This window comes from Ceratotherium simum, chromosome 6 (assembly GCF_057802395.1).
Source record: "Ceratotherium simum simum isolate JZ-2026a chromosome 6, ASM5780239v1, whole genome shotgun sequence".
In the NCBI taxonomy this organism is placed as follows: domain Eukaryota; kingdom Metazoa; phylum Chordata; class Mammalia; order Perissodactyla; family Rhinocerotidae; genus Ceratotherium; species Ceratotherium simum.
In genome coordinates, this window is record NC_141905.1 from 29,850,495 (window position 1) to 29,877,362 (window position 26,868).

The following is a 26,868-nucleotide window of genomic DNA, read 5'->3' on the forward strand; positions in this document are numbered from 1 at the left end:
CCAGCTGAGGTCACGCTGGTAGCTTGAGATTGCCATGGTAGGAGTATTTACACCACAGAGATCACCAAACGCTGTAGATGAGAGTCCCCCGCCCCAGAGCTGCGTGTTGGACATTTACCAGCCCACCCCCTCCACCTTCTTGGCATTTCCATTTGGATGTGTAGCAAGCACATCAAAGGCAACATGCCGAAAGCTCACCCACAGAGTCCACCTTCCCCTCCCCAAATCTACCTCTCCACCATCTCAGGAAGCAGCAACTCCATTTTTCTAACTGCTCAGGTCAAAGAGCTGGACAGTCATTCTCCATGCCCTCCCCACCACACACACACACACACACACACACACACCAGCAAATCCTACTGACTCTCCCTTCAAACCAGGCCCAGGAGCTGACTGCTTCTCCCTTCTCACAGCACCTCCCTGGCCCAATTACTGTCCTCACCTCCTAGTAGTGGCTCTGTCCTGTACTGTCTATTGTACTCACCTCGGGCAGCCAGAGTGTCCTTCAAAAAATTTTTTTCCTTTGAGATAAAATTCACCATTTTAACCATCTTAAAGTGTACAATTCAGTGGTTTTTAGTATATTCAGGCTGTTGTGCAACTCCTACCTCTGTCTAGTTCTAAAATATTTTCACCATTCCAAAAGGACTTTGGCGGTTGTGTTCACTTACGAATAGTACCTAGATCAGCACCCGGCACGCAGTGGGTGCTCAACAAATACTTGTCGAATAAATGGACTAATGAATCGATGCCCACCTCCCCCTCAGTGTGAGAGCCTCCCTAAGGCACACTTTGTCCTGCCCCAGGCCCATGGGCACCTGCTGCCCCGCGTGCTTCACTAGTGCTGGGTATCTTCTGCCCTGCTCTGTGACCTTACGCATAGAAGGCTTCCTCTCTGAGCCTCATTATGCTCACATGAGACAAGCAGGGATACCATCTGCCTGTTGACCCTGGACTCAGGGCATCTGTCAGGACGAAGGGCAGGAAAACCTGCTCTACTCTGTACCGAAATGTCCTTCTAACCAGGGGCGTAAACGTATGGCAACTTGATTTTGAAAATTCCTTCTCATTCTCAATTCCTTTTTCAAATTGAATGGTAACAGATGGAGAAACTGAGGCCTGGAGAGGGAAAAGGGAGGGTCTGCCCTCCGCCTTCACGGACAGAGTGACAACATAGCCATGACACCTCGCCTTACCAGGAAATGCCTCCTGCCCCGCCCCACCCACTCCTGCACCTTTCTCCCCTTCCAGGGGACAGAGTCAGCAGGAGCCAAGGAGGGCAGGGCTCTGGGAGGAGGCTCCATGCCCTCTCTGTGGCCCTCACCACCCAGCAGGGCTCTGTAGTCCCTGTTTGTTGTTGATTAGGATGTTTCACAGCCCCTGGTCATGGCGATGGGGTGAGATAGCCAGGCACAACTCCCAGCTGAGCTGTGCCTACCCCTACCCTTCGAGATGGGATAAACGAGACACACCATCTATTGCTGTCAGAGGCATGACAGGGGGTGGCAAACGGGGCAGGCGGGGAGTGTGGGAGGAAGAAGCCACGTTCTCGGGGGAGTGCCCATGGTGAGGGGGCACCATAGTGGGTGTGACCCAGCCAGGAGGCGATGGAGAGAGGAAGGGGGGGGGGACTTCAGGAAGACCAGCCGCTGCTTTTGGGGAGCGGGACTCCTAGAATAAAATGCTTCCCGGACCTTCCCATCCGCGCCAGTCCTGCTAACAAGCATGGGTGGTGGTGGGCGTGGGCAAGGAGACCGCTGCCGGGGAGTGGGTAAAAGGGAACCAATCCCCAAGTCCAACGCGAAAGACGACCTCCAGCCGCTGGAGGGGACTTGGCCAGGAGGGGGTGAGGAATGGGCACTGGCGCTGTGGCTGCCAAACAGGCTCTGCTGCTTCACACCCCACCAGGGCTACGGGCCTAGTGTAAATAGCATGCTAATTAGAGTTACGGAGGAGACTAAATTAGGAGGTGTCTGAATCACGCCGAGGACACCCTCTGGTCCTCAGGGAGGGTGGAGCTCAGCATGCTGGGAAGAATCACACCACGGGATGCAGCTACACACAGAAAAGTCCTAACACTCATCGTTGTCATAATAAGAGCCTCGGCGAAGGCAACTGGGGAGAAATTAATGGGAAAAAGTACACATGGGGCTGCCCTGCTACCCCTGGCTTCCCTTCTAGAGTGGCTTTGCTTTGAAGTCAACAGATATTTTCCTGGAGAGCCTAAATCTTGGGGGAGGAACCCTAGAAATGTGAGCTGAAGCTGTGACACAACAGAGGTCTTGCCAACAGACCCCTGCCCACCGCCAGCGCAGAAGGTGGGGGGAACAGAGGTGCGGAGCGATGCTCACCTAGGCACCACGGATTCCAGGTCCCAGCTGCGTGGACATTGCTTTGGGTGGACGCTTAACCTCTGCTATGCAACAGAAGCACCAGAGGACCTTCTAGAAATAGGAGCAGCCAGAACGGGCACCTTGGCCTGGGGAATGGGGAACGAGGTGAAGGCAACCACATGCCTCGCCTTGGTTGCTCCCTGGACCAGAGCCCTCACCCCCTACTTCCTCTCAGCTTTACTTCACGGATGAAATCACAAGCTGGGTGACAGGTATAGCATGTTGGAGGCATTTCCACCTCCCGGGGGGGATTCAGTGGGAGGTGGGCAATTTCCAGCCACATCCCAGTCATCTCCCTAATGGAGGGGAAAGAAAGATCTGGATAATCGTACATCCACAGAGAGTGCACAAACCTACCTCTGCCTCCACGGGATGTGGGCACCTGCCCTTCCCTCTCCCCCACCTCTCTTCATTGCTTCTAGAGTTCGGTTGCTAGTTCAAATTGCTTTGGAAAATAGGAAACAGAGGTCTGTACCCTGCGTCACATCAGCAGGTGCAGAGTGTAGGGCAGCTGGGAACCCTCCCTGGGGTGGCAGGGATGTATATTTCCCGGGTCTCTACTGCAAAGTAGACGCTGGTGGATGGATTTACGGGACCCAGCTGAACAGTGGCCTGGAGGGTCCAGAGCTGGGAAACGGACCCTCAGCTGAACATGTGACAGAGCAAATGGCCCCCCTGCTCCGACCCCACCCAATCCCACCGCAAATGGCTCAGGATGGCAACTCTGAGAACCAGCGGAACGTCGGTCTTACAGCGAAAGCCCGAGGAGGGAGCTAGGCTGAAGGGTGGCAGTTAGTGAGGACAGGGATTAAGGGGGGGGTTCATCATTTTTGGGCCATGGACCCCTCTGACCGTCTAGTGAAGCCCATGGACCCGTTTCTCAGAATGTTTTTGTTTGTTTGTTTTGTGAGATCAGCCCTGTGCTAACATCTGCCAATCCTCCTCTTTTTGTTGAGGGAGACGGGCCCTGGGCTAACATCCGTGCCCATCTTCCTCCACTTTATATGGGACGCTGCCACAGCATGGCTTGAGAAGCAGTGCGTCGGTGCGTGCCCGGGATCCGAACCGGCGAACCCCGGACCGCCGCAGCGGAGCGCGCGCACTTAACCGCTTGCGCCACCGGGCCGGCCCAGAATAACGTTTTTAATTGCATTAAATAAAATACACAGGAACACAAAGTCAACTAATTATTTTGAAATCCAATTATCAAAGTATTTTAAAAAGGTATTATAGTGGAATTATGTGCTTCTCAATGCATTAGGCAATGAGATTTGGCAGCAGGTCTAATACCTGCTGTAATTTCGAGGTAGTGAAGAGTGTAAATGACAGTTTGAGGTCTCTGTGACACCTGTAAAGTGAGATGAAAATATCTGAGATTTCTCTTGGGGTCAAAGCCATAGGTACCACTACACTACTACTCTGTGGTTTGTTTCTATTTTCTTTTATTTATTTATTTATTTATTTATTTTTTGGTGAGGAAGATTGTCCCTGAGCTAACATCTGTGCCACTCTTCCTCTATTTTGTATGTGCGTCACTGCCACACCATGGCGGACAAGTGGTGTAGGTCTGCATCAGGGATCCGAACCTGCAAACCCGGGCTGCCGAAGCGGAGTGTGCGGAACCTAACTATTACGCCACTGGGCCGGCCCGTTTCTATTTTCATAATTAAAGGAGTGCTAAAGTTCAATTAGAGGTCGGTGAAAATAAAGAGGCAGATTTTTCTCCATCTCCATCAACAGATGCCTTGGGGGGGGTCAGTGGACCCCCACCCCCAGGGTTAAGAATCCCTGGACTGAAAGGAAGCCTGGGAGGAGCCCACAGGGCCTGCAGCCACAACCCCGCAGGGCTGCGTGGGGAGAGGGGCCAGAGAAACCGCAGGCTGGACAGACTGACTAACAGTGGAACAAATGTGAAAATAAATTTAAATAAATACAAGGTCGCGTGCTGTGGCTCCCTGACAGGCCCGGAACACATGTGGAATGGAAAATGAGGGGGGTGGATGAGAATAAAGGCCAAGATTAGCAGGAACAAGAACAATCCCCTTCTCACTGTCCCCCATCCCTACAGATAAACCCAGTATTCCGGAATATGGCTTTTTCTCCCGTCATTTGCCTTCTTTTATTTATTTATTTGGTGATGTTTTCTCCTTGCGGACGTGGGTAATTCTCTCTGTTTTTTCCTATGCCCCTCAAACAAATGAATTGTGTCATCTCCTGCCTGAAATAGAAATTAGCTCCTGCCAGATGTGTCCCCGTTCACCTCTGCAGTGCAGTTACCCGTCCCCGACCTTACCTCCCCCCACCCTCCCACCAGCCACACTGGAGGTGGGAGGCCCGCCCGCTCCATGGGACCAAACCTGTGAGAATGGGGAGCCATGACCACAAACGGGGAGCCCAACAGTGAATGCAAGAAGCACAGGATTGAGAGTTCAAGGCCAAGCTCTGTGACCCACTGGCTGTGTGACCTCAGGCAAGCCCCTTAACCTCTCTGAGCCTCAACTTCTTCCTCTCTGAAAAGGACACAATGATACACATATCTCATGGGCTGGGGATATTAATCGTTAAGATTTAAAGAGTGATTTCTATGGGCCAGTCACTGTTCTAAATACATATATTAATTCATTTAATCCTCAAAACAGCTCTGTGAGGTAGGTACTACTATTGTCTCCATTTTGTAGATAAAACTGAATCAGAGAGGATAAATAAGGCCCTAACATCACGGGGATCAGAAGTTGCAGAGCCAGGATTTGAACCCAGGCAGTCTGGCTCCAAAGCCCTTATTTTTAACCACTCCAGCTGCCTCTCTCTTTCTTACCTGAGAAGGGCTGCGCCAGGTGGTACCAAATAAACAAGGACGTGGGCGGGCTGGGAGAGGTGGAGGCGGGGATGAGCCCCACAGAGGTGCCAGCCCGCTCTGTCCAAAATAGGGGGCAGAGGCAGCTGGAGCAAGTTCAGGGAAGGGAGGACGGGCAGATGTCGGGGAGAGGGGGGAGTGAAGTGGGAAGCTCTGGCGGCACCCTCCCCCTCCCACCCAGGTCCTCCTGGACAAAAAGAACGTTAGGATTTGTGGAGTCTTAAGACTGACTGCTCCAACCCACGGTTTTCCAGAGGTGGACACTGACGCACAGAGTGGGGACTCGCCCGGACTCACTCCACGAGTGAGGAGCGGACTGGGGCGCCACCTGGCTTCCGCTCTTTCTCCACCACCTTCTCTGGGCAGTGGGGCAGGTCTGGTAGCTGAATGCTACGGTCAGAGTTCAAAGTCCTGGGCCGATTTTAACTCAGGAGAGCCTTTGTCACAAAGACGGCCACTCAGTGTCCTGGGAAGAGTGCGGGAGGCAGTTTCTACTGGACTTTTTGGGTTTCATTATAAGGGGACTGGGGTTCTCTGCCTTCCTGTAAACGCCTTAAGAGGAAAATGTCTAAACTGCAAGAGAGCCTCAGGGTAGACGCTAGAAAGCACATGCTGGCTGGGACATGAGGTCAAGGGGCGGGGGTGGGGGGACGCGTTCCGTGTGGGAGTCTTTGCTAGTTTCCCTGCTTCTACCCTCAGCCCCTGATGGTCCATTTTCAACACAGCCATCCGCGTGCTCCTTAAGAAAGGTGACTCAGAGCCTGTCAACTCCCTGGCTCCCCGCCGGGCTCACAGGAACAGAAAAATGCCTTCCTGTGGCTGGCAAGGCCTGGCCTGGCCCCCACTGATGGCCGCAGCCTCGCCTCCTACTGCGCTCTCCAGCTCCCCCTGGGCAGCCACACGGGCCTCTTTTCTGCTCCCTGAAGCTGCCAGGCCATCTCCATTGTGGAGCTCTGTCCTTGCAGGGGGGCATCTGCTGCTGGAATGTTCTCCCTCCGCACCTCCGTGTGGCTACCTCCTCCTCACCACTTAACCGCAGCTCTAAGGGCACCTCCTTGGAAGGCCTTCTGGGACCACTGAATTGAAAATAGCCCCCTGCCCCACCCCATCACTCACCCTGTCTATTGACTTCTGACATTCATTTCCACCTGCAATGATGTTGGTGCTTATTCCTCCTACTTCCCCCTGGAATGAAAAACAAGCCCTTGGAGGGCAGGGGCCACATCTTCAGCACTATCTCCCCAGTGGCGGGCACACAGTAGGCGCACAATAATGTTTGTTGAGTGAATGCATGCATAATGCCCCCAGCTGTGTAAATTTCAATACAGTCCCTCAGAAAGGCCAGGGGGTGCTGGCCAATTAACGAGGTCTTAAGGCCATTCTGAAGCGGTTCCAGTTCTCAGAAGCAGCCAGAACCGGGCGGTAGAGGCCTCTCTAGGGGGATACTGGCACCCCACTCCCCACTCCAACCTCACTCCTCTGCAAAAATATGCTCGAGGACAGCAGCAAATAGGTTCTGAGAAGCTGCGGGTCAGAGAGGAGACAGAAATAAAGTGGATCAAGGCTCTCAACTCCCGAGAAGAAAGGGACGATGAAGAACGGTATTTCTCCTGCCTGCGCGGGAGAGGAACTGTCAATTTTCTGCTATCTGAGTCAACCGGGAGGCGTCATGCATAATGCAAAAACAGTGTTTAAAAACAGCCCCCTTTGCTGGAATTTGTAAAGCGGCCAGAGGTACGATGGTCCTCCCCATTCCCTGCTTTCCTCCCCTTACCCTTCAGAGGCAGGATGCAGAACACAGATAATCCACTCGCATCTACATAGAAGAGTGGTTTTTAGGACAACTGAAGAGAATATTCCAACCATCTCAATAACCCCACCCGTGCAGGTGGGGAAACACGAGGGCCCGCGGCCGGCTCTGCTGTAGTAGGACTGGGGAGCCGGGCAGGCACCATTAGGAGAGGAAAAGTCGACCAAACTGGAGAAAACACGAACAGCGTGTGGTGGGCAGGGGTGGGTAAGGATACGGTAGGATCCAAGTGGGTGAGTGTGCTGCTTATTTCCTGTGGCTTCCAGAACGCCGAGGAGAGACAAGAGAACAGCCGAGAACAGCCAGGTGCAGGGAATGAGGCTGCCACAGCCTTTAATCTGAAACTTAGAGATGAGCTCCCACACCACGGCTGACTCCTGGGGCCTGGAGACTTTTTTGTGATTTGCATTACAACCATCTATTTGCATCTCAACTGTCACTCGGTGCAAATGGGTTGTTGTTGGTTTCAGCCCACCCCATCCCTTCCTTCTCTGGCTTCTGTGAGTTTTCTATAGCCGGGCAAAGGAGAAGAAATTACTCAGCAAGACTTGACAATGAGGATGGAGTCCTTGGGAGATAGAAAGGGCCTCTTTCAAGCCCTTTGACAAAACCTGCCTGATTTCTCTTTTGGGTTCCCTAATTTTTCCCAGATTCTGGACACTTGGACAGTGCTCAAGAGCCAGCGCCCTCTGTCTTCTCTTCCTGTTGGCAACGTGGCTGAACATTCCGCCCCAGGAACCTGGGGCCTTAGGAGCATCTACCTGTGCAGATCTGAGTCCCTCCAGAGTTTTGGAGAGTGGAGAAGAGATGAGAGATACAAAAAAGCAGGGCAATTTAGAAAGCAATGGGGCCGGCCCCGTGGCTTAGCGGTTAAGTACGCGCACTCCACTACCAGCGGCCCGGGTTCGGATCCCGGGCGCGCACCGACACACCGCTTCTCCGGCCATGCTGAGGCCGCGTCCCATATACAGCAACTAGAAGGATGTGCAACTATGACATACAACTGTCTGCTGGGGCTTTGGGGAACAAAAAAAAAAAAAAAAAGGAGGGGATTGGCAATGGATGTTAGCTCAGAGCTGGTCTTCCTCAGCAAAAAGAGGAGGATTGGCACGGGAGGGAGGAAGGAAGGAAGGAAGGAAGCAATGTATCTCTCCTGCTCCTTTAGGAATCAGCCCAGGACCACGTCTGGCGTGGCTTGAGTACAGCGCTCCTGGGAGACTGGAAGATGACCCAGGTGACCGTAGGGTGGGGGAGTCTGGGCTTAGGGGCTGCCTCTCCTCGGTGGTAGTTCTCTCTCTGCACCTCTCTGTGCCCTGGAGAAGTGGGACCCTGTGGGGACGAGGCTGGTCCTCTGCTGTCAGAGACAGTGGCCAACTCCCCGGGGAAAGCACAGAATGGACCCAGGTAGTGTTGGGCACCCTGTCCACAGCGGGCATGCTGATGCCTGTGTCTGGAGGCGGAGTGGTCACTAGAGGCAGGCTAGACCCAGACACCCGTCAGCATTCCTGCAGACACTTCAGATGGTCTTCCAGCAAAAGGAGCTTGAGATAAAACCCACAGGGTCAGGGTGACCTTGAAATCCCCCAAACAGTCATGATGAGCAGGGCCCTGGGGGTTCTGACCCTACTGGTGGCGATGCTCCCTGGACCCCTCTGGTTAACATCTGTGTATGGCAGGCACCATGCTAAGTCTTTCACTCGTATCATCTCATGTCCCCCTCTCCACGTCCCTTGTTGATATCCTCTGTGGCAGACACGAACATGTAGCTGCTTCCCCACGTTCCCCAGCCTTCTGCAGTCAGGTGGGGGCACATGGCTAGTTCTGTCCCACGGGCCCTGGGTAGAAGTCACGGAGCCACTTCTGGGATGAAGCACACAAACGCTGGTGCTTAACCCTCCAGCTCTCCCCTCCTACGGCAGTGACCGACGTGACTGCAGAGTGAGCACCTGAGCGACCAGACGGAGGGAGGCCTCCCTGCCCACTCGCGCCTGACAAGTCGTCCGTGTGAGACGTAAACTCTGTTTCAGGGTTAATTTGTTACTGCAATAGAAACTGACTGATACATTTTATTTTTACTTCTTTTTTACACAGATGAGCAAAGTGAGGCTTAGGAAGGGTCAACGACTCTCCCCAGGTCACAGAGCTAGCAAATGGCAAGGCTGGACTTGAACACAGGCCCTGTCTGATTCCAGAGCCTGGGCCATGAATCACTATACAAGCTGCATCCCCTCTGGGTGGCCTCCAAAATCGAGCCCAGATTCCTTGGCTTGGCATTCAAGGCCCTCCAAGGCCTATGTCCCAGCCCACCTTCCCACAGCCCACTATACAAACTCTGCATTGGTGCATGGGTTACTGCCTGTTCCCTGATCTGCTTGCAGGTTTCTCCCTCTGGGCCTCTCTGGGGGCCACTGCCCGGCCGGCCTGCCCTCTGGCACTCCCTTTCACCATCTGATTTATGCCCCAAGGCTCAGTCCTAGGCCCCCTCTCGCCGTGGAGCCTTTCCTGATCTTCCTGCCCCTACTTCCCCCTTCCTCAGCCAGGCTCTGGAGCCCTCACTGCCTGCAGTCACTGGACCCTGGGCCCACACTCTGGTCACCCTCCTCTTGAGCTTAATTGTCAGCGTGAAACCAAAGATGAGACTTTCTCCCGAGGTTCTCATCCACACAGCAGTCTCTCTGGGGGTGCTGCACTCTGGGGGAATACAGGATGATCCACTGGGGCATGAGAAAATGCTAGAACTTGTGTTTATACCGGTTTATCTCCACCTCTTAAACTTTCTACACTTTTGTCTATGTTTTAAAATGTACAGACTACATCTGCATAAACACACTTGGCCCCTTGTACAGGGACCATGGCTTACACTTCCTGGACCCCCTCCAGGGGCCAAATATAGCTCCTTGTAAAGTGTAGGTGCTTAGTACATACTTTAGTTATCTCAGACAGATAGGTATGGAATGACTTAGCAGGAGATGGAGGCATGTGTGCTCACACACACACCCACACGCACGCGTGCGCACAGAGGTGGTGAGACTGACTTGCCCTCGTGGCCCTGAGTCCTTGCGGGGGGAGGGGTAGTGGGGGGATGCTGTCCAGTTGAGAGAAGCTAACAGGAAACAGGGAGGGAGGTGGGAGGAAGGGCTCCCGGGTGGGCACGTTGGGCGGTCTGCTGAGCAGCCAGAGTGCAGAGGGGCAGGAGGAATGAGGAGGAAGCCGGGCCTGGAGCAAGGCCAGCCTGGGAGCCGGGTGCGCAGTAATCGCAGAGAAGCACGTCAGGCTGGAAACCCTAATGGAATTCCTGAGCAGAGGGGGCCAGGGCGAGCAGCGGCAATAAACAGAAGTCCACGATGGGCAGGGGAGATGGGGCACAGGAGAGGCCGGGGGAGGAGGCAGCTGAGAGGGTCCCCATGTGATGGAAGCCTGGGGCTGGGCCCCTGGCCCAATGAAACAGGGTGTGGCAGGGCTCACAGGGGCTGCAGCTTGGCCCTGGAGCCTCCTCCCTCCTGTCCTTCTCGAGCTCTCCCTCTCCATGGCCCCTGTCCCTTCCTTCTAAGACTTGCCTCAGCCAGGCAGGCCCTTGGGCAAGGGGATGCTGGTGCCCCGGACCCCTCTGGAGTCTCCTATAGCCTGGGATCCCCTGAAAGCACTTACGCTCCCACATGGAAAAGGAGGGGTCATTATTACACCCAAAGCAGGAATAAGACTTCCTTCCCAGGTCATCATTTATACAAGAGCCCCTACCTCTTAAAATTTCTATTTTTCAGTAATGTACGTACTAGATTAGCAGGATGCTCATGTATATGCATTTCTGCTCGTGTATATTCATTTATTTAGAAATATGTATTTCTAAATAAATCACTGCACATTGGAGGTGTGTGTGCACATGTTTTTTGCAGGATGTAGGGGAGTAGCCCAAAAGTTTAGAGACTACTGATTTTTGCAGCCTTATTTTCCTTAGAACACAGTAGGAGAGGGGGTGCAGCAATGTTTGTTTCTATTTTATAGGTGGGGACCTGGAAGCCCAGAGATACCTGGCGTCCTCCGCAGGGCTGCACAGCCCAGGCAGGGCGGTGGGTCTGGATGAGCCATGCGTTCTGGGGACTCACCTCGTCCTTGTCCACCACCTGGATGAAGAGGGGGAGGGCAAAGCCGACCTGCGCCAGCTCAGTGATGGCTACGCTGTACTCGGAGCTGTTGAACTCTGGGGCGTTGTCATTGATGTCAATAACCAGGATGTTGAAGGTTGTGGTGACTGTGGCGTCGGATGGGGTGCGGTCATCATTCAGCTCTGTGCCCTGCAGATAGAGGACAAACACAGCAGGGATGAAGGTGGCCATAATCACAATAACAGCTATCACTACCAAGGCTTTCTCAATAGGAGACACCACGCTTTATGTGAATTATCCCATCTAATCCTCCCCACAACCCCAGGAGGAAGATTCTATCATTAGCATCCCCATTTTACTGACCCTCATTTTACTGATGAGGAAACTGAGGATCAGAGAGGTTAAGTAACTTGTACAAGGACATACAGCCAGAGTAGGTGTCAAACGCAGGCAGTAGGATTCTAGAACAAAGGGGATGAGGTGGGGTGGGGAGGATCAGACAGATTTGAGGGCTCATCAAGGGGCAAAGGGAGAGTCTTTATTCAATTTGGCAGATGATGAAACTTAGGCCAAGAATTTTTGTGCCAGCAGGTAACCAAGACTTACTTCAGCATCTGCTATGGACTGAACACTGTGCTGGGCACCGTGAGGGTCTGGGTGGGACTCAGGAATAGAAGGACTAAGATACCTGGGGGCCCAGTCTCTGGACCAGAGCCCCTGGGCCCAAAAATACCCATTCGCAGTTCCCACTGCAAACTTCAGAACCAGAACCACTGGGCGACAGGCCAGGACTAGGTGTGTGTCGCCAGTTCCCCAGGGGTTCAGATTCACAGCCAAGTTTGGGAAGCCACCCTCACATTTTATATAAAGATGGAAAAACCAAGTTCACGGTCCCACAGAGAGCTGGGGGCGGCCCTGGGACTAGGAAGCAGCTCTCTCCATGGTGCTGCCCGCCTCTGCAGGAAGGGAGCAGAGACTGGAGGGGAGGCTGACGGGGGCCCCGGGGCTTGGTGCTGGGTGGGGGAAAGGCAGTGTTAGCAGCTCTCCCCCAGCTGGCGCACATGTGCACATCGGGTGAGAGGAAGGGGCAAGCTGGTGAATGAGGGCTAGTCAACCCACTGCTGCTGCAGGCACTCTCAGGGTCAAGGAGAGCGATTAAGAGCGAGGGTGGGCTGCACCATCCTTCCGGCGCCAAAGGAAGGGCCTCCTTCCCAGAGCCCCTCTCCTCAGTCCTTGTGCCCACCCCCCCCATCCCCCAATTGATGGCTGGGGCTGGGGAGGACCCTGCGGCCCAGGCGGGATCCACACCCTAAATGGGTTTCCCAGGGAATGGCTCGGCAAGTCACTGATTTTAATTAAAACCAGCCAAGAGTGGCTGGGGGCTGTGGCTCCACTACACCTGTGGGGGGACCCAGCAGCTTCTGCCCTCTGCCCACTGCATTGCTGTTTCCTAACTAGGTAACAGCCCCAGGGAAGCGGTGAGAATTACAAATAGGACAAAACCTCAGAAATGGGGTAAACTTAGGAATCTGAGGTGGCTACAACAGAGACTGTGGAATCATGGATAGCAGTGAGGACCATGGGATAAGCACCTGCTATGTGCCTCCTCATCCCTAAAATGGGGATAAAAGTCCTGATCCTACGTGGTTGTTGACAATGGCTCTGAGTACCCAGCAAGGTCCCTGACACAGCCAACACCTGATAAGCGTTGTCCCTTCCTGACAGGGGCCCTGGGCATGAGCCCCGGGAATAGTGCGGGGTGAGAGACGCCTCCTGGAGCCTCCACTGTGGGCACTGCTGGAGGCTGGCCCCATGGCGTAGGCATCCCCTCTCCATGGGACGGAGGTGCCCACTGCCCGGCTCTCACCTTCACGGTCAGGATGAAGCCATGGCTGTACAGGGGGTTCTCCCGGTCCAGGAGGCCGTTCAGGGTCAGCGCTCCGCTGATGTAGTCCAGGGCGAAGATGCTGTTGGTATTCCCTGCACAAGAGAGTAACATTCCAGGTACGACAGGGGCCCAGGGTGGATGGACCTGTGGCTGGGGCCAGGGCTCCTCTCCGGGTGGTAAGGATGAATCAGTAACTTAAAATGGATGCGGGCTCCACGAGGGATGGAAAGTGCTCTGAGTGCAAGCCCCAGGCAGTAGAAGCGATGATTCACAGAACAAGGACCTTATGCCCTTTCAGTCTTCCTCCCGTCTCTCCGATAGAGTCAAGGAGAAAGTCTTGGTTTGGTGCTAATATATCTGTAACACCTCTCTAACACTTCCTCGTTTTCCTTTTTAACAGAGAGAGCAGGCTTCAGGCCTGGAGCTTTCCAAAGGGAGCAGTACCCAGGCAGGACTCAGTATCCACCATGGTCTGAACGTTTGTGTCCCCCAGAATTCACACAGTGAAGTCCTAACCCCCACACAGCGGTCTTAGGAGGTGGGGCCTCTGGAGGTGTTCAGGTCACGCAGGTAGAGCCCCCACGAATGGGATTAGTCTCTGATAACAGAGACCCCAGAGAGCTCCCCGGCCCCTTCCACCAGGTGCGGCCTGGCGAGAAGGCGCCATCTACAAACCAGGAAGCCGGCCCTCACCCGACCGTGCTGGCACCCTGATCTCGGACTCCCAGCCTCCAGAACCGTGAGAAATAAACTTCTTTTGTTTATAATCCACCCCGTCTGTGGTATTCTGTTATAGCAGCTTCAATAGACTAAGGCAAGAAACCTTGCTTTGTTTCCTTTGTGCTTATTTTTATGGTCATTTTCTATTCTATTCTAATTTTCTATATGGCCATGATACAAAGTTTCCTCTTACAACAGATATAAGTTAAAAACATAATTCAATTTTAAGAATAAGTATTTATTTTAAGTATTTATTAAAATTTAAAATATGTTTTTAAAGTACTGGCAAAAATCACAGACGAATGACCCTGGCTCAGATGGAGGTCTCTGCGTCTACCCCTCTCTCCCCGCCCTCATTTCAGCTCCCCCTACAGGTCCCCTGAGCTCACAGCGGCTTCCTCGGGTCCCCCACATCGCCATGTTCATTTCTGCCTCCTCCTTCAGCGTCCAGCTTCCTCTCTCAGCCTCACCTCCGTCCTCCCACCCAGGGCCAGCCCCTCCTCTGCCTCCTCCAGGAAGGCCTCCAGCCCCACAGGCAGCAGACATTGTTCTGTTTGTTCTCCAGTTGCTTCCTGTGTGTTGACGTGATCTTCCCACCCAGCCTAAAAGCCCCCTGAAGATGGGGGCCTTTCAGACTGTCCCCCCAGGGACCTGGCCAGTGCGGGGCACACAGTGCAAGCATGCTCCTGAAGGTTGGCTGCCCCCAGCCCACCTGGCCCCTGCCCTTGCCCGTGTGCCCTTCCCACCAGGCTGAGTTCACCTGGGAAATCTCAGTCCCACTCTTCCCTCTCCCTCATGAACCAGCGTGTCGCTGCATTTGCACATGCACGCACTCACTGCCATTCATTCACATACTCAGCACTCCCTTGGGCAGGCCGGCCTACGGCCAGGCCCTGTGCTTGGCATTGTGTGGGACGCCGATGCCAGTGTGCCAGGAATTCTGACCTTGAAGCACTTGCAGCCTGGTAAGGGAGCTTCGACACCCATAAGAATCAGCATCTCTGAGTTCACAGCAGAGTGAGACTGGTTACACATGGGAAGGCTCAAAGAAGGGAAGCTTCACGGAGGAGGTGGCATTAATTCCCACACCTCTGTCTAGCTGTGTGACCTAACCCCTCTGTGTCATCTGTAAAATGGGGATAATAATGGCTCTAACTCATACAGTTATGAGAATTAAATGAACATGAAAAAAATATATATCTACAGGCTTGGAACAGTTCCTGGAACACAATAAGTCCTCAGTCAGTGCTGTTTGAGCTGGGCCTGGAGGACGGGCAGGATCGGGGAAGGGGGCAAGTGGACACTGATTCCATAGGAAGGAACTAATACCAGGCCTTCCACACACATAGGCGGAAGCTGCTGTATCTCCCAGCTCCTCCCCTGCCCAGCTCTAAAGGGATCTGCACACAGTAGGGGCACATATCATCTCCGGGTTAACTAGAGAAATAGCAGAGGGGAGACCACTTCCTCGTCTAATTTTAGGCTTTGGGGCAGGGCCTGTTCTCAGCCACCCCGGCTGGTGGTCGGCAAGGCAGCCCATTTCCAGCTGGCCGGAGGCTAGATGCCTGCTCCTGCCCTGTCCTCCCGGCCCGCTGCAGGGCTTGCAGGGGAGGCAGAGTTTGCTGGTGACTGTGGAGCCTGCCTGGTCTCCTGTCACTCTCAGACTGTGCGCTTTGGGGACTCGGACACGGGCCCAGGCCAGAAACGTCACTGCAGCCTCCTCCTTGTCTAAAGCTTGCTCCTGTGGCCACAGAGAGACCTGGGTACCTCCTGCCGTGTCCGTGTGCTGAGGAGGATGGGACTGCGAGGGGGGACAGAAATGCATGAACATAGGGGGTTTCTTTAGTTAGGAATCCTGCTGCTGGGGAATAAGAGGAGGGATGCTTTCATCTGTTCATCAGGAGCTAATCCATTCAACAATTCCCGAGCTCCCGCCATGTGCCAGGGACACATTCCAGCGGGAGACGCAGCCCTCAACCGCGTGTTCACATTACAGGGGGATCAGTGCTGAAGTGGGGTGAAGCACGGACATCGCAGGGCCCTTTGGGGGTGGGGTCCTCTGAGCCCCTAAATGCTGAGCTGAAGGGCTGCCCTAAGGCAGACCTCAGAGCCTCCTGCCGCCCACACCCTCTCCCACCACACACAGGCATGGGCTGCCCCCCAGCCCCACGTCTAGCACCCCATCATTCTGGATTTTCATATAAATTTATTCTCCCAATAAAGGAACCTATCAAATGTTTAACTAAATGTGATTCAATTTTTATCTTTGTAAGATATTTCCTATAAATCATGCACAAACCAGAAGCCCCTTGTTGAGCGATGTGCTTTGGTTCTCTGACTGGAAAATGGGGTTATCTTCCCTGGCCCTCAATCGGATCTCCCCCCTCAGCATCTTTGCCCCGCTGACAGCCACGCTGCCTGTCCCCAACCCAGAGTCTGTCCCCAGCACATAAAACACCCCCTCCCCCTACCTAGGCAAATCTCCAACAAACCCGCAGGCAAATACCCACAACTGGTACACATTCAGACTTGGGGACCCTCCCCCGACACACAAACACACACACACACACACACACACGCACACGCACTTCTTTTTCACACATCCATCTGTGTGGAGTTCACCTTTCAGCCTCCTGCCAAGTACGAATCACTAACTCCCAGGACCAACACCCAGAGAGCTGAGAAGGCCACCTGAGTGAGGCACTGGCTCTGATGTTCCTACTATCACCATGGCAACATAAGCACTCACTGGGATGCTGGGTGGCTGGGGGCAGGAGGTGAGCCCTGTGCCCCAAGCAAGGCCAAGGGTCTCATTCAAAGATTGATTGATGGATTAGTTCACTCCTTCATTGCAAGTTCCTAGTGAGCACCTACTGTGTGCAAGGTGCTGGAGAATCAGTAGAGAACTGAAGGTTCATGCCTTCAGTCTCACAGTAAAGATCAGCCTTCATGACAAATCACATCACTGAACAATTAAGTCCTTGCCGAGCTAAGGCCCCTGAAGAAAAGCAACATGGAGTAGAGAGGTGATCAAGATTATGCCCTCCGGAAGCAGACTGCATGGGTTCAGATCATGGCTCTGCCACTTGTTAGTTGGGTGGCCTTGGTCAAGTTACTCAACATATCTGGACCTCAGTTTCCCAGTCTGTAAAACTGGGGTAACAATAGTCCCTACCCCCAAGTGTTGCTGTGAAGATTAAATGAGTTAATACAATGCCTGGCACATAGTCAGCTCCCAACAAATGTTGGCTGCCTGTGCTTCACCAAGATGATGCCACCATGGTCCCCTCCTCCACTCCACCCCCACTGAAAGAGCCTGTGCCCAGAGCTGTCTGCCCAGCAGGAGCACAGTCAACCCCATCCTCTTGCCAGGAGAGCCTCATGACCAAGCACCCACGGGTACAAGTTGGCAGCCCTGAGGCCAAGGCTGAGAGCAGAGCCCTCAGGCCCACAGGGCATTGCACCAGGGCTCTGGCCTTTGCTCCTGCATCACTCACCCCTCGAAGTGAGTCACCACTTCCTTGCTCCCTCCCTTATCCCTCCCCTCATCCTCCCTTCCCAGGGGGGAATGTGGGCTTGGCAGCCACACACATAAGTACCTCTGCTCTCCTGGAAGCTGATACCACCGTGTCAACCCTCTGGTCTTCCAGACATTCTTTATCCAAGTCCCACGGGGACTGGGGGCTGGGGAGGCTCACGGGGACACCTTTCACATGTTCAGCCCCCACTACTGAGCAGAAGGGCAGCTGCTTCCCTCCAGGTCGACAGGTGCTGTCCTGGGTGTGCAGAAGGGGAGGGGCTCTGGGGCGGAGCGGGGCTGCACCTTGAGTGCCCTAGGCTTCTGGAAGCTGGTGACTTAAAGTGCTCACAGGAGAGAAGACCCAGGTCATTACAGGCCCTGCTGATTCTCTTGGGGGCATTTACCTCCTCCAGGAGCTCCAGACACCAAGACTCCTTCAGATTCGCAAGAATGAGGCTGCGAGCATATGAATCAAGACTGCAAAAGCACGAAAGGCTGCCAAGGGAGAGACACAGCCTTCTTTCTCCTATTTATTAAAAACAGTAGCTACTATCTACTGAACACTTACATGTGCCATGCACTGAGCTAAGCCATTTGCAAAATTGTATTACTTAGTCTTCACAGTAACTGTATCAGAAGATATCCTGTGTTGAGTGTGAGGAAGCAGGCTCAGAGACGCGGAATAACTGAATAACATGTCTCAGGTCACCTGACTGGTGAGAGGGGAGCCTGCACTTGGATTATGTCTCTTTCTGTCCCTGCAGGCACTGGCCCTCCATGTTTGCACCCCCTCTGCACCTGGCCTGTGCTAAGGGACAAGGGAACAGGGTGAGACAAGTAAGAGATCATCATCCTTCATAGAATGAGGTGGCAACAAAGTTGCTTTTTTCTCAAGAGGAAGTCCTGGCTAAAAAACATTATACATTCTGGAAAGTTCTGGGTAAATTCTTCCATGACAGAGTTTTACGTAGCAGCAGAATATCCATGTGGCGATGTCCTCCGCGTGCGGGAGAGGAGACCCACAGTGGGGACTAGAGTGGGAAGGCAGGGCTGTAGACAGGAGCTGTCAGCACAAAGCGGGTGACACGCACAGGGCACTGGCAAGGCTGCTCTGGGGCAGACCTGCGGCTCCAGTGAGGACAAGCAGGAAAATTTAGATAGACAGGCAGTGGTCAGAGAGGAGGAGGGAAACCAGTACATGCCAGGTGCCCAGAGGCAGGAGAGGAGGAAGTTCTGAGAAAGAGATGGTCAGTAAGGTTAAACCATGCCGAAAGAGAGGCTCAGGAGAAGGGAGACCAGCGAAGGCCCTGTGGGATCTTCAGATGCCCCCCAGGGGTCAGATTGTGAGATGACGAGGGAGGGTGGGGCCTGGAAGCTAGAACAGTGAGGGCAGGTAGAGCTGCCCTGAGTCTGGCGTAAAAAAAAGGAGAGAGGTAGAGTGGCAGCTAGAGGGCGCAGCAGAGTCAAGCAAAGGGCTTCTGTGTCTCAGAGATGGTCAAAGGCAGTGGGGAGGAAGGGGGAGAGGGAAACTGGATGGGAGGGCGTGCAGGGGGTAGGTGGTCTGACTTGGGGAGCAGGGTGGTGCCTCTCTCTTTGGGCCATGGGGGGCTCACCCTCCCACCTTCTCGTTCCTCCTAGGCTGGCAGGCTCTCCCCTTCCCCAGGTGCCCCTCCTCCTGGCCCCTGCCAAACCTCATCACTCCCACATCTTGTCCCTTGTTATCTGGCAGACAGCATCTTGACCCATGGCAGAGCTGGGTCTGGGTGAAAAGCAGTTTAGAGTGGCTGATGGTGCGTGTGGGAACACAGCCTGATGACTTTCAATTGCTTTGTCTGCTCCACTGGGCTAATGGCGACTGCTCTCACTGCCCTCCAAGTTAAAGGAAAACCAAGGGCTCCCACCTGGGTCCTTCCTGTTCTTAGGATCCACCTTCAACGTCTCCAGCCTCAGGAAGCCAATCCTGGAGGCTGTGCCATCTCTCACTCTCCGAGCCCTGGTGCCGGGCTGGCAGTCTCAGAACTGCCCCGTGCTATGGGGCTTCCTTGGTTCTCACGCCCAGAGACCCAACGCAGCCTTGAGGATAAGGGCTGGGGTCTCACCCTTCTGTCCCTGGTGGTACCCAGAACGATGCTCATTACATATCTGTCGGATGCCTGAAGTTTCGCTCCCTCCTGCAGTGATTAGGAAGGGCCGATGAGCGCACACTAGTGGGGGTGTACTTTGGGCCTGACCTGTGCTGGGGCTGTGGGGGAGAGAAAAGAAGAAAGTCGTGCTTATGAGGAGCTTATGATCTAGTTGGACTGGCCCAGGCATCCATCCACTCAAATGCCAGGACCTGAATGGAGGCAGGAGGCTGAATGAGATGACCTGTGGGACCCTCATTCCTCACCTGGCCTCTGACTTGGACACCGGGCCCTCCCCAGGTCTAGATTCTGAGACTGTTCCCAGGAAAGTGAGCAGAACGGATTTGCACCCCTTCGTCCCCGTGGTCTCTCTTTTACTCAGAGTCTCTGCCTGAAGTCTATTACATCAACCCCCAAGTGAAGGCTGCCTACTGTGCATGAACTTGCAAGATGAAAAAAAGACCTCGGCACCGACAACAGATCTGCCACTTACCAGCTGTGAGACCCCCTGCAAACCACTAGTTCCTCTGAGCCCAATTCCTCACCTGTAAAGTGTGGATAACAGCTCCCACTCACCGGGCTGTGTGAGGACCAGGTGTGACCATGTATGTAAAGCACCCATTGTGGTGCCCCAGTGCACACAGTAGTGTGCACACAGTAGGTGCACATTTTGGTCTCCGCTCCTTGTTTCCTGCTCTGCTCACTTTCTGAGTAGAAGAATCAAACCAGGTTATCCCCAACTGTGGCCCATCTCATCCAAAACGAGCTGTGAGGGCCTCTTCCCACAACAACCAACGTGTATTGTGCCTGGCACTGTGCTAAGTGTTTTGTGCGCATATCTTTTTCAATTTTCACAACCCCCCATGAGATAGGTAAAATTACCCCCATTTCCCAGATGAGGAAGCTAAGCCACAGAGAACAACTCACACTGGGTCATTCGGTAGTGAGGGGTGGAGCAAGGACTTAAACTCAGCTCCCACTCAGCTGAAGAGTTCACGTCCTACCCTGGATTTTCCTTCCCCCCGGCTGGGGTAGCCCAATGAACAGCCACGTGTGTGCAGCCTGACCCACCTGGGCCAGTGGGGCAGGCTGGCCCGCAGGCCCATCACTGTCCATGGAGCCATGTAATTCTGACTGGTCTAGAATTCTATCACTGTATAATGAAAATTGAGAGTCAGTCTGAGATACGGGCTTTGGGCAAGATATCTTATGAATTAAAAATTGTTACTTACCAGCCTGCTGACAAAGGGGCCGGTGTCCTCCTGGGTGGCACCTGGGCTGGGCTGCATGCATCAGCTCCATGACCAACATATGGCAACCAGAGGTGTGGGTTACCTCAGCTTTCGACCAGAGGAGGAGACACGGGCTGAGAGCTTGCTGCCCCTCCCGAGGACCCTGGAGGAGGGGGGGACTAGGCCTCCCCCCTCCCCAAAGCTTTTCCCGAAGCCATTTGGAACCCTCTCCCTGCAGATCTTTGCTGGGTGCCTCGTGTGCATTCAGGTCTCAGCTCAAATGTCACCTCCACAGAGGAGCCCTCCCTCATCACCCCACTGGCCCCTCTCACCTCTATCTCTCTCTACTCCACTATGCTGTTTTCTTTCTTTTAAAGCACTTCTACTTTCTGACCCTCTCTCTTCATCTGTGTGTTTGCTTCTAGTCTGTCTCCCACCCTGCACTGTAAGCCCCAGGAGGGCAGGGACTGGTTTCTCCAAGTGCCCAGCTGGTACACAGTAGGTGCTCAACCAATTTTTTATGAATGAATGAATGGACAGAAGCAGTGATGTCTGGGGGCCATTCTGAGGCTAGTGTAAAAGGTTATAGGGCAGAATGGCACTGGGTGACTTACAACGTCACACGTCACACAGAGACCATAATGTACCAGGGCTCTGAGGAGGGAGCAGCCAGTTAGCAACTCCAGGTGGGGCTCTCCTACCCTCCGATGCGCCCACAGTGATCTGTTGTCTGAGCGGAGCATGTCTCAGTTAATTACAGTTATTACTGTCCAGTCAGGGAGAGACAACCTCAAGTCGCTCAAGTAGGTGCGAATTGCAGTCCGCTTGTCCTGCAGGCATTTCACAGGACGACGGTTTTCATTAAGCTCACTTAAACCAACAAATGATTACCTCTCCTAATAAGACCACAAACTGGACTCTGATTAATTTGCTAATAACTGTCTCCCATTTATGAAACATTAACCTGAGTAGCCAAGGATAGTAAAACGTATTATGTTAGGGTTGCTAAGGGTCCAGCCATGCCCCCTACGCCCACAGCAGCACTTGGCTCCCTGTAAACAGGTGGTCCCTAGTCTTCTGAGGACACTTTAATGGGGATCAGCAAGACCTCACCAGAGGCTATGGCTCAGATCAGGATCTCCCCATTTCCTGAAAAACCTTCACTCTGCAACCGAGGCAATTTCTCCAAAGGGAATGATCACAGCTGTGCCCACCAATGCAGCCGCCAGGATGTTCTCCGTGGTGCTGGTTAATAATGGAATTGAGAGCAACCTAAATGTCCAACAACGGGGATTAGTTAAATAAGTCATCATATAAAGTTTGGTCAGCCACTAAAAATAATGCTGCAGAAGAGAAGTTTGTGACTTGAAAAGATAGATCTTTAAGACATGTTTTTCTTTAAAGGAGTCATAAAATAGCATACTTAAAAAAGACACGATTTTTGTTGTCATTACTGAAAAATACAGGCAAAGAAAAAGGAATGACATGTTAACAAAATGTTAACAAAGATTACCTCTGAGTGGCAATGTTAGAACAGGGTTCCCATCCTCAGCACCACCGGCATTCGGGCTGAATACTCCCTGGTTGTGGGGGACGCTCTATGCACTGTAGGATATTTAGGAGCATCCCTGGTCTCGAGCCACTGGATACCATTAACACCCCTTCCCCCCATTGTGACAAACAAAAAATCTTCAGACGTTGCCCAATGTCCCCTAAGGGGGCAGTGGTGGCAAAATCCCTCCGGGTTGAGAACCATTGCTCTAGAATTATTTCAACTTTTCCCTTTTGACTTATTTGAATTATATTTGTTAAAAAAAAAAGTTAATACAAGTTTATTTAAAGAATAATCCCTAAGGTTCTAGAACTAGATAGTGGTGATGGTTGCACAATATTGTGTATGTACTTAATGTCACTGAATGGTACACTTTAAAGTGGTAAATTTTGTGTTACGTATATTTTACCACAAAAAAAATCCCCAATGTTTGATGATACATGTCTGTGTTTTAAGTTGGTGCGAGGTGCAGACTGATTTGGAAATGGATTTGCTTTAATGAGTAGTTCTTCCTCTCCCTGGGTTACCAGCATTGCTAACAACTTGCTGAACTTAATCTCCCCGAGGGCAGGGACCTGCCCTGGTCACTGCTACGTCAGCCAGGACGAAGGAAGGAGTCTGCCCACAGAGGAGTCTGCAAAGCTCTGGAGAGGCCGAGCAGCGTAAGATGAAGTCTCCGCTCCCAAGTGGCGTCCCGTCTGATGAGGAAACAGGACCTGTGCCGAAAAGGCGGCTAGCCCTGCGAGGGCAGCCCACGGGGGCTGGTGCGGGAGGGGCTCTTTCGGGGGCCTTGGGTACGTATGGAGGGGCAGAGGGCAGTCCTGTCGGGGACCGGCATGAGCAAAAGGGTTGAGGGGGGTGGATGATCGTTTCACAGGTGGGCAGCCAGTAGAGCAGCAGAGTGTACATGAAGGGCTGTCAGGAGTGGCCGATGCCAGGAGGTGGGAGCCTTGAGTGCCAACTAAGCAGGTTGGACTTGTGGCCTCCGGGGAGTCGCTGGAGGCGAGAAGGCCTGTTGGTGAGGAGGGCGTGGACCGGGTGACGGTAGTGAGAAAAGCAGCAGTAAGAAGGGCCATTTAACGTGGGCCCGCTGTGTGTCAGGCAGGTTCTAGACACTTCACGTGTGTTAGTCAGTTACTCTTCACGGCACCTCCACGTGCAGAGCATCACATCGTCAGTGTCATTCCCATTATTACTGTGATTCCCACTTTACAGGTGAGAACACCGAGGCACGGAAGATTAGGTAATTTGCCTGAAGTCACTCTGCTGGTGAGCGGCAGAACCAGGATTCGAGGCCCCACGGACCCGCTCCAGGGCCTGTCAGGCCTACTGCACACGCCAGCCTGTCCCTGAGAGACGGGGACGATGCGTGCTTCTGCCCGCTGGCAGAGTGCTTTTCGTGTTTGTTCATATGCATGAGCTCACTGGATTCTCAAAATGCCCTGGGGCCAGCACTGCTACCCCATTTACCAGATGAGGAAACCGAGGCTCAGCCAGGGAAGTGACACATCCAAGGTCATGTGGTTACTTAGTGGTCATGCTGAGATTAAAACTGGGTCTTTCAGGTCTCAAATGTCCCTCATGGCCGCTGTGGCCTCTCCTGTGTGGGGCGGATGCTCCCTCGGCCCTGGGGGCTGGAGACTGGCCAGGAGATGAGCCAGGTGAAGGGAAGGAAAGCCGAGGGCAGAGGATCCCTCAGGGACCCACCTACTCACTTGCTTGAAGCCTGGTTACTCCAGGGCCCGGGGCAGGTGGGCCCAGAACGCCCATTCCCACCCTCAACTGGGGCCCCTCCTTGGGCAGAGGGTGGGAGCCGAGGTGCGCTGGTCCTCAGCCTGTTCCCCAGAGGGCAGCCCGTTCTGCCCACCGCGGGGCCGGCCCACATAATTCACCTGAGGCTTGGCACTCAAGAGAGCGGCAGGCTCGGGAGATTTACGGGCTCCGATAAAGCCATCTCAGTCCTCGCATAAGAAGCGTTTGATATTTGATGATCTGAAAGGCCTTGTCCCGGAGCTGGAGTGCGAGGGGGGAAGGAGGAGGGGAGACACTTAAGAAAACAAAAAGGACAGTGATCAGATGCCCAAGGAGAAGGAAGTACGGGGGGGGGGTGCTGTCCGTCATCCTGGTGGGCCGTCACCCCCTCCTCCAGCACCTCTGCACTGATCCAGCAGTGGGACATGGGGAAGACAGGACCAGGGCACAGGGCACCAGAGAACACTGTACCAGGCACAGGGTGAGGGGGGCATGGGTAACGCCCCCAGGAAGCCCACCATCTAATGGGCAAGACTGGTCACCCCCAGGGGAAGGACAACACACATGTAGAAGGAAGCCAACTGAAGAACTTGTAAAGGACTCGACATGAAGTTAGGAGACTGGATTCATGCTTGTGGGCTTGTGTGCCTCTCTGAACCTCAGTTTCCTTATTGTGGGTGAGAATACCTGCCCTGCTCACAGGGCTATTTGGAGGTTCAATGAGATAAGAGATCTGAAAACGCTCTACAAACTGTAAAGTGTGGAGCCTATGTCAGGTGTGTATCAAGGATGGTGAACCAGGTGTCTGGGGCAGGTGGAGCTAAGCAGTGCCTGGAACTGGATCATGTTAGACAGAAAGGACTGGGGAGAAGTGGGGCAGGGTGGGGTGGGTGCCAGTGGTGGGTGCACACTGAAGTCTGTGGGACGAGCAGGCTGGACGCCCCTGAACCTTCCCTTCCCATCCTACTTCCCAGGGTCCAACCTCCTCCTCTAAATGCCACCTGTCCAGTTCCTTGTCTTGTCATCATCACGATCATGTGGGAGAAGCTCCGGCCTCAGAGAGCCCTGAGTTCAAATCAGCCCCACTACCTCCAGCCACATGACTTGGGCAGGTGACTTCACCTCTCAGAGCCTCGGTCTCCTCACCTGCCGAGTAGATTCAGTAATCGAGTTCGCCTCCTGGGGCTGCTGGGAGGATTCAACAAAAGGACGAGCATGGATCTGGCTCAGAGCAGTGCTCCCTGAATGGCGAAGTCCTCCCCACATCCCCTGTCACTTTCCCTCCCCGAGCGCCAATCCCGACAGGCCCCCAGCTGCCCCTGGTCAGCCCCAAGCGCTGCCAGTTCCAGAGTGAATGACTTTCAAGTCTGGGAAGGAGAGCCCATCACACACACCTTGAGCCGGGTAATTTATGAATCAAATTGTGCTCCGTCAGGGCTCCGCGGCCCAGAAATAGATGTGGTCGGACGAGGTTCAGGGAGCCGGCCTCAGACACAGTTATCTTCATAGAGACTGGCCACCAGCTGGCAGAGCCAGCAGGACAGCTGACCTTGAGGGCTCCCTGAGGGCCACGAAGCCCCCACGGCCTGGCCCCTGCTCTGAGGCCTCAAGAGAGGACGGAGAGCGGGCTGGGGCTCAGGAGGACAGCTGGGGACCCTGGGCAGGTCGCTTAACCTCTCTGGGCCTCAGGGTCCTCTCCTGTTTAAAGCAGAGGGGGCTCTTCTATGGCAGTGGTTTTTCAAATGTCTTTGTTTTAGCAGCAAATCCTCTCATCAGATAAAACCTTGCACAGAGGCCCAGTACGTAAAACAGCCAAAAACAGCGCTAGCTGTCCTGGCTGAGGCAGATGAGGGGGGTGTGCTGGCGTCCAGCACACTGGGCGCCCCCCTCACCCCCAGAGGGGGCCCTGAGGGGTGGGGTGGGGGCCTGGGGCTTCAGGGAACCTGGACGTCCCCATGGACTCTTTCAGCTTCCACGGTTGTCTCTGAGCACTCAGCCAAGGCTGCAGAGGCCCTGACATGCCCTCCAGGTTACCCTAGGACCAAGAAATGCTGCCCAGGCAGGTGAGGCTCCTGAGGTTCAGAGGATCAATACCTCTTCATCTGGATCTGATCTTCTGGAAAGGGGCAGATGTTGTGGTGGCTAGGACCACGGCTGAAATCTCAGCATCACTCCTCACAAGCTGTGTGACTGTGGGCAAGTTACTTACCCTCTCTGGGCTTCAGTTTCTTTGGCTGTAAAAGGGGAGGGACAACACTTATCTCATAGAGCTGATGCGAAGACAAAAGCAGTTAATGTGTCTTTTTAGTTCAGCGCATGCAAGCGCTCAATAAATATCAGTTGTCATAAATTCTTTTGGAGAAGGAAGGAAACTCCGCACTCGACACATCCTGTGCTGTGTAAATCTCACAACCTCACTGATTAGTAAACTGAGGTGAGAGGCGAAAGAGTTTGTCCCCAGTCACGTGGCTGGTAAATGGTTGAGCTGAAATTTGAACCCACAGACTTTGATGCCACAGCCTGTGTTCTCCCTCCTACCCCTCCCTAGAAACATTGCTTCTAGAAGGCCCCACTAGGAAAGCCCCAGCCTGTGCCGGGCCCAGTCTCCTGAGTTGGAGGGTTTTCCAGCATCTGGTCAGTGACTCAGAGTGTAACATCAAAGCAGATGTTTCTGGTCAGGGAATGACTAGGGGGAAAAGCTACAGATTTAGTTAATCACAAAATCCACCCAACAACGTGGAAAACAAAAAATCTTGTGTTCTACCAGAAATGAGTCAGAATCATCACATTCACAAGAAAAGATGGCACATTTGTCCTACGGGGCCAGAGGAAGGTCAGGGTTTCCCAGAGGGTGTTCCCGGGAACTCCGATGCGCGGGGTATATAGGAAAGACCAACTTTAAAAACGTTCTGTGGTCAAAT

The 26,868-nt window shown here is 53.6% G+C and overlaps 1 protein-coding gene across 1 annotated transcript in view; it reads right to left on the reverse strand.

The window, feature by feature from the left end:
- The window catches only part of CDH23 (cadherin related 23), a 402,905-nt gene that overhangs the window by 179,625 nt on the left and 196,412 nt on the right, over positions 1–26,868 (reverse strand). Inside the window, exons 10-11 of the mRNA XM_087432054.1 lie at positions 13,028–13,140; positions 11,161–11,349 (exon numbers count right to left, since the gene is read on the reverse strand). Of these exons, the coding sequence (XP_087288180.1) occupies positions 11,161–11,349; positions 13,028–13,140 (302 nt within the window). The remainder of the gene's footprint in view (positions 1–11,160; positions 11,350–13,027; positions 13,141–26,868) is intronic.